The sequence below is a fragment of the Gracilinanus agilis genome, chromosome 2 (genome assembly GCF_016433145.1).
Source record: "Gracilinanus agilis isolate LMUSP501 chromosome 2, AgileGrace, whole genome shotgun sequence".
Lineage (NCBI taxonomy): Eukaryota > Metazoa > Chordata > Mammalia > Didelphimorphia > Didelphidae > Gracilinanus > Gracilinanus agilis.
Window position 1 is genome coordinate 266,530,435 of NC_058131.1, and position 7,805 is coordinate 266,538,239.

Genomic DNA, 7,805 nt, shown 5'->3' on the forward strand with positions numbered 1-7,805 from the left:
TATTTTTATCGGACGGGATCTATCCAAGTAATTCATTTTTCTCTTTAAACAGGAGGCTGCTCAGGGACTAAATTCATTTTCTTCTTTTTTCCAAGGAGCACAGTATTTTAGGGAATTGTCTCTCTCTAGAAAGTCTGGTATTAAGACTCAACTCAAAAACTCTCAAAATTGAAGTTCTCCACAGACAGCTCCGAGATGTGGGACTCTCCTCCCTCAGTTGAGTGGGTACACACATGTCTGCTTCTGTCTTGTGCTTCAGTGGGAAGCTTTCAGTGCCATAGTTGTTACAGTCTGTTAAGCTGGGACATCTCATTCTCAGGATTTCTACTTTCACGCTGTGAGGATTGACATCAACTGTTCCTGGTTATGAGAGGATAGAGATATCTCTTTCTATCATTACTGCACTCTGGAAGAAGGCACAAGGGGGAGAAATGAGAAAGGAAGACATAGGAAACCAACCAACTTTCTTTTATAGCCCACAAGAAAAGAATACAGATTTGAAGTCAGTCAGTCATCAAGAAGAAGCCCCAATTAGTCACTAATGTCAGTCAGTAAACATTTATTAAGTATTTACTGTTTGCTAAGCATGGAGGGTACAAAGAAAGGAAAAGAATTATTCTTGAGGAGTTTACAGTCTAAGGGGGAGACAACACGCAAATAACTATACGCAAATAAGCTATATTCTGGACAAGCTGAAAACAATTAACAGAAGGAAGGGTACTAGAATTAAGGAGGATTAGGAAAGGCTTCCTATAAATGGTAAGATAGTAGTTAGGACTTGAAGGAAGCCAGGGAATCTAAAATGTGGAACCCAAACAGTACCACAACAGTGGACATGCTCACATTTCATGGAGAAGTGTGTCTTAGATGCCTCCAAATAAGAGCTTGTTTCTATCATTTCAAATTGTTTAAGGGAACTCATTTAGATTTTCTTTATAACCACTTTGGTCTTTTGTCATCTTGACCAATTTGAGAGAGGCGAGTTTTCTTTGAATGCTTTTATTTTTTACAATGGAAGATCCATAGGAAGTTTGCCTGAGAGTAGAACCTTCAGAGTTGTTTGAATTTGTATTTCTAATCTTAGCAACTTGGAGTATTTTTAAATGATTGTTGATTATTTACATTTCTTCATTTGAAAACTGTCCCAACAATCTTTCCAGCTTCCTTCTTCTCCCTCTCTGGCTCAATACAATCCTTATATTAAAATATATTCTGACTTTATTTCTATTCTTCATACATGATACTCTCTTTCCTTCCATCTTAGAATTGATACTAAGTATTGGTACCAAGGCAGAAGAGTGGTAAGGGTTAGGAAATTGGGGTTAAGTGGCTTGCCCAGGGTCACACAGGTAGGAAGTATATATGAGGCCAGATAACCCAGGACCTCTTATCTCCAGTCCTGGTCTTTATCCCATGTGCCACCTAGCTGCCTGATGATACTCCATTTCTCATCCTTATGTCATTGTACTGGCTATCTCCATTCTCTATAATGTACTATCTCGTGCCTACTTCAAAGATCTTTTTCTTCCTTCAAGATGCAGCTTAAACATCACCTTTTACATGAAACCTTTCCTGATCCCTTCAATTGGCTAATCCCTCTCAAACTACTTTGTTCTTTTATTTGTATAGACACATATATGTAGATATAAATGTATAGATATATTTTTATATATACTGTTGTCTCCTCTATTAATATTTGATGAGCTCTTTTCAAAAAGAGATCGTTTATTCGTTGTATCTGTACCTCCTTCATATAGCACAATGCCAGGAATATAGTAGAAGTATAATAAATACTCATTAATTAATTAAGTAAAAAACTCATATGAAATAAATACAAAGCACTTAGAAAGCCATCTAGTAACTTGGATAGAGAGCTAGCCCTAGAGCCAAGAAGGTCTAAGTTCAAGCTCCACCTTTTATACATATTAGGTAGATCACTTAGCCATTCAATGCCCCAAGAAAACTCTAAGACTACTTAAATTACAGAGCTGTTCCAGATCTTCATGGACAGAGCAGACAGATTTTCTTACAAGCAAGCTTCCTATACTGAATGAAAATGTAGGTCCAAGCCTTGCCTGGCTGGACGCAAAAAATATAATTTGGGAGAGAAAACACTGACAACTGTGGGTCATCAAAAAAGACCTTTGGGAAGCAGCACTTGAGCGGAACCTTAAATGGAGTTAGGGACTCCAAGCAGCAGAGATGAAATGGGAATTATCTGGTTCATTTTTTTCTTTTTTTTCCTTTTAGTCCCTAAATGCAGTATCCTCAAAAGCTCTTCCTTTGCACTTTTCTTTTACCTCTCAATATTAATTTCCTTGGTGATTTTATCTACTACAATGGCTTCAAAGAATATTTCTATGCAGAATTCTAAATCTGTAACTCTGATACTGATCTCTCTTGTCTGAGCTTTATTCCTGCATTTCCATTTTCCATCTGCACCTAGATGATGCTAGCACTTCAAATTCAATATATTGAAATAAATCATCTTCACAAAACCTGCTCCTCCTCTTACATTTCTATTTTTAAAAAGTGAGTTATAGTTATTTTCAATTATTGAGTTATCAAGCATTTGCTTTCTCCCATTTACCTCCATTTAAAAAATAAATGGAAAAAACCCTCTTCTATTATCTTGTCTGAATTCCATTCTCTCTCTCTCTCTCTCTCTCTCTCTCTCTCTCTCTCTCTCTCTCTCTCTCTCTCTCTCTCTCTCTCCTTACCTTCTGTCTTAGAATAGAATCTACTTAGACAGAAGAGAGGGAGAAGTAAGGGCTAGACAACTGGGATTAAATGACTTACTTGGGTCACCAAAAATCCCAAGTGTTTGAGGCCAGATTTGAATCTAGGACAGTGATGGGCAACCTTTTGAGGTAGGTGTGTCAAAATTCGCCAAAAAACTGAGCATAACTTGGATGGTGTGTCACTTCGAGAAAAAAACATAATTTCATGATATTTATAGTTTAAATAACAAAAATGTATAATTGTAATATATAACTGTATTTAATAAACCAAAAACTAATTATTTAACTTACCTGCTTAGTGACCATTGCTTTGGCCTACAGACCTCCGGCATAGAGTGTCTACACTTCACTACAGCAAATGTTTCATCCTTAGCATGTGACCCCATACTTCTCCGTATGTGGCCGCATGCGGCCATGTGTCATCGGAAATGGCTATGTGTGTCAGTGCTGACACATGTGTCATAGGTTTGCCATCAGGTATCTAAGATCTCCCATCTCCAGGCCTGGCTCTCATCCATTGAGCCACCTCGCTGCCCCCTTGAACTCCATTTTTCTTAATGGAACTACTATTTTTTAATTTTAAAATAAGTTTTTATTGGTCTTTTTTTTTATATCACCAAAATTTCCCCCCTCATCCCTTCCCCTCTCCTCTGAGAATTATATTCCATAACAAAAACTATTTTTAAAAGAAGAATAAAAGAAAGAATAGAGGAAAAAATCAATGAAATTGATCAATATATTAAAAGAAAGGTCTGAAATGTACCACATTCATGTATCTTTATGTATATTCATGTGGTACCAATGTACCACAATCGTGGACCTTCCAGCTCTGCAAAGGAGTAGGGTAAGACTGTCTTTTGATTATTCTTATTCCCTCTAATTTTCACATTTACTTCTTTTAGTGCTTGTTCTTTCTGTTTACATTGTTGTAGTTATTGTATACATTGTTTTCTTCATTCTTCATCAGTTTATGTAGATCTTTCCATTTTTTGCTACCTTCATATTCATAATTTCTTACAGTACAATAATGTTCCATTACAATAATGCAGCATAATTTGTTTAGCCATTTCTCAACTGATGGGCATCTACTTTGTTGCCAGTTCTTTGCTACATTAAAAAGTACAACTATAAATTTTATTGTGTATGGAGACTTTCCGCTTGTCATTGGCCTCCTTGGAGTATAAGCCTAGCCATGAAATCTCAAAAGGTAGACATTTTAGTCACTTTAGTTGCACACTTCCAAATTACTTTCTAAAATGGTTATAGTGATTCACAAATCCAGCATCTTCCACTTAGCTACAAAAGTGATCTTTGTGACCCCTTCCCACTTCAATAAACTCCAGTGGCTGCCATCACTACCAGGACCAAATATAAAATCCTGTTTGACATTCAAAGCCCTTCACAACTTAGCTTCCCAGTCTTTTTATCCTTTAGTACTGAGTACATTTTTTTCCTATATAGTAGCTTTGGTCTCCTTGCTGTTCCACAAAAACAAACAAACAAAACCCTTTATTTTTTAGCTCTGGGAATTTTCTCTAGCTATCTTCCATGTCTAGAATGCTTCTTCATCTCTGCCTTCTTAAGTTCTAACTAAAAATTCCATCTTCTACAAGAAGCCTTTCTGAACACCTCAATTCAAGTGCCTTTCTTCTTTTCATGATTTCCTATTTATCTTGTTTGTATGCACAGTATTTGTTACCTTGTTTTCTCCTCCATTGGATTCTGAGTTCCTTGAGGTCAAGGACTGTCTTTTGCCTCTTTTTGTACCCCCAGAGCTTAGTACGGTGCTTGAAGAATAGCAAGTGCTTCTTTTTTTATTTTTTTATTTTTATTTTTTTTAAACCCTTAACTTCTGTGTATTGACTCCTTGGTGAAAGAGTGGTAAGGGTAGGCAATGGGGGTCAAGTGACTTGCCCAGGGTCACACAGCTGGGAAGTGTCTGAGGCCGGATTTGAAACTAGGACCTCCTGTCTCTAGACCTGACTCTCCACTGAGCTACCCAGCTGCCCTTGCAAGTGCTTCTTAATAAATGTTTACTGATTGATTGACCAACATTTGCCCATGTGCCTATCTTTCCAAAATCCTTCCACTATTCCCATCTTTTGTCATATTTACTAATTTGCAGATGATGACATGAAACCTCAGGGTTATTTTGATATGTATTCTCTTATTACCAATGATATGGAGCATTATTTCATATTGTTGAGTTTGCAATTCTTCTTTTGAGAACTCTGTTCATATCTTTTGACCACTCATCTAGTGGTTAATGACTTTTGGTTACAATACACATTAATTGAAAAACAACACATTAATTGGTTGCTACATCTTAGATATCAAACCCTTATCAGGAAATTTTGATATAGAGATTGCTTTTTTGTCATTTGACCACTTCTCTAGTTATATTAATTTTTCTATGCTAAAACTTTTCACTTTCATGTAAATGAACTCCTATACTTCTTTTTTTCAAAGCAACCCTGTGGAGTAAGATGAATAGTATGGCCCTTATTTCAGAGGAAGAAATTGAGAGGTTACACAACTTTTCCTGAGTTACAAAGAAATTTCCTAACCTCAAGTACAGTGCCTTTGTGCTTTTTTTTTTTTTTTTAAACCAAAACTATGATTTCATTATTATAGGAAAGTCCGTATAGGAAACTCCTTTTACTGGTGCAACTCTACATTTGCTCAGAGATGCTGAAAGCACTGAGGGGTTAAATGCCTTGTTTAAAGTCACCTAGCAAGTATGTCAGATATTGGATTCGAAACCAGATCTTCTTGACTCTGAGGGTTGAGCTCTCTATCTACTGATCCATGCAACCTCTTGACCTTGCACAAAATTGTACTCAGTTCAAATTCAATCCAAAAAGCTTTTGTTAAGCACCTACTATGTGCAAGTTTCCCTCTTGGATCACTACCTTGACATGGCAGAGGCGGCAGGAGGGTATTTGTGTAGCTCAACGAAACTATGCATGGTTATGCGAGTTGGGCAGGTCATAGTGGAGAGTGTGACAAAAGGCGATTCCCTGGAAGAGGAAATGGCAAACCACTACAGTATCTTTGCCAAGAAAATCCAATCGAAGGGGCTGGCGTGTTCCTTAGAGGAGGTGGGAGTGAATGATTGAACAAAAACGTGCAAGTTTACTGTGGTGGAGAAACTAATGGAAAAACAGTCCCTGCCCTCCAGGAGCTAACGCTGTTTGTTGGACTGAATTAAAAATAACTTCCATTTCTTAGCAGCGGCAGCCCAAAAATCCTCATAGAATTGAAAGATTACCAAGCCGATTGCCAAGGTTGAGAGTAATAGGTACGCAAGGGATTAATAAGGGGGTTTACAAGGTGTGGATCCTAGCAGGGAACCTGGGGAACGTAAACCGAAACAGGAGGCGGTAAAGGAGGGAGGAGAGTCCGGAGGGGAAGTCTGGGAAACTTTCAGAACAGCTTCGCAGTGGGATTTGCCGGGGTAGTACTCAGGTTGGTGGGAACTGGAGGAAGGCCGAATCAGACACAAAGCAAAATGAGATAGTGAGGCTAAAGTTAAGGCGAAGGCGGTGGCAGCCCGACCGCAGTCGAAGAGGTAATTGCAGACGCAACCCAACAGTATGGAGTCCTCCGATTCCCCATACTCCCCTAGTCTTGACTCCTTCCTGCCCTTCTATCCCAGAGCAAGCTTATCTCAATGGTGAACCCGAACTGGGCTGGACTCCCCCAAACCCCACCTACTTGTACCCTGTCATGTGACCGGGCCGGCGCCTATCAGAAGGGAGGAGTTTGCGTGTGGACGTGGTCGGAGGATGCTCTCATTGGATAGCTCCTAGGTAAGGCGGGGCCAAAGCTTAGCTGGGAGGGGAGGGCCCCCCTCAGGGGAAGTGAGTGGCCGCGACTGGGATTACGTGCAGTGTTGGCGGCTGCAGCGGCTTTGAGTCTTCTGGACGCCGACTGGAAGAGACAGACAACGAGCTTGGCCTTGGCCCTCGTCTCGTATACGGCCCGGATATGGACCCCGCCAGCCAAGGTAGTGGGGGTTGGGGTAGAGAAGGAACTGACTGACTGACCGACCGACTGACTGACGGACAGGCCTCACGGCCCCGCCTCTGAACCAGCCCGCCCCCGGGCTCCGCCCCCAGCCCCTTCTAGCCCTAACTTCTCTTAGCTGTCCTGTATCTCCTGCACCAGGGCACTCTGTCCAGGTACCCGCCCATCACCCTCGTTCCTTCCCTTGGCTCCCTGGCATGTATGCTGACCCTCCAAATGTGACCCTCATTGGCTCTCCCAGTCTCCCCCAATATGTGCCCTTCCCTATCTTTCCTTGGTCTCCATCCCCTTGGTAGGTCTTTCCTTAGCCTCCTTCCTTGGTCTCTTCTATTGGATTCCTGTCTTAGAACACCCCCCCCCACACACACACACACCTGTCGGTCCTCTGTATACCCTTGGCGCCCTCTCCTGTCTAATGTCATCCCATCCTTTCTAGCTCTTATTTCTCTGAATAGACCGATTGCTCCCCACCACTCCCAATTTTCAAGTAGCCCAGAATAGAACACTGGCTTTGGAATGAGAGGACTTGGATGTTTTTAGTTAGTTTCTCCTCTTAGTAGTACCTTAGGAAGCAAGTTTCTCTGCAATTTTTCCATTTGCAAAATAAGCAGATTGGATAGGACAGTCTCTTTTGTGTTCTGAATCTGATTCTTAAAACAACAAGGAACATCTTCCATCTGTTGTCTGGGATCCTCTTTGATCGTTTCCCTTCTTTTTCAACCCTCTACCCCTATTCTAATTCCCATCCAGTCTCTCTGAACCCCTTCCTTAGCAACTTTCCAGCAAGAGCTCCTGCTGGATCTCTCCTTTGGTGTCTTCACCTCTTCCTTCTCAGGCCTCTGGGAGTGGCCCCTTAGACATTTAATTCATCAAGTATTAACTAAGGAATTACATTCATTGTTCCCTAATCTCATTTTTATCACCCTTTTGCTTCCAACTCTCTCAGGTCTCCTGTCCCACAATATCTTCACTTTCTCTCTCTCTCTCTCTCTCTCTCTCTCTCTCTCTCTCTCTCTCTCTCTCTCTCTCTCTCTC

The 7,805-nt window shown here is 40.6% G+C and overlaps 1 protein-coding gene across 7 annotated transcripts in view; it reads left to right on the top strand.

The window, feature by feature from the left end:
* Positions 1-6,627: 6,627 nt before the first annotated feature.
* TPD52L2 (TPD52 like 2) overlaps positions 6,628-7,805 on the top strand; it is a 34,100-nt gene continuing 32,922 nt past the window's right edge. For all 7 annotated transcript variants that reach the window (XM_044663884.1, XM_044663885.1, XM_044663886.1 and 4 more), the window contains exon 1: positions 6,628-6,750. In XM_044663884.1, the coding sequence (XP_044519819.1) occupies positions 6,732-6,750 (19 nt within the window). In that variant the 5' untranslated portion in view covers positions 6,628-6,731. The remainder of the gene's footprint in view (positions 6,751-7,805) is intronic.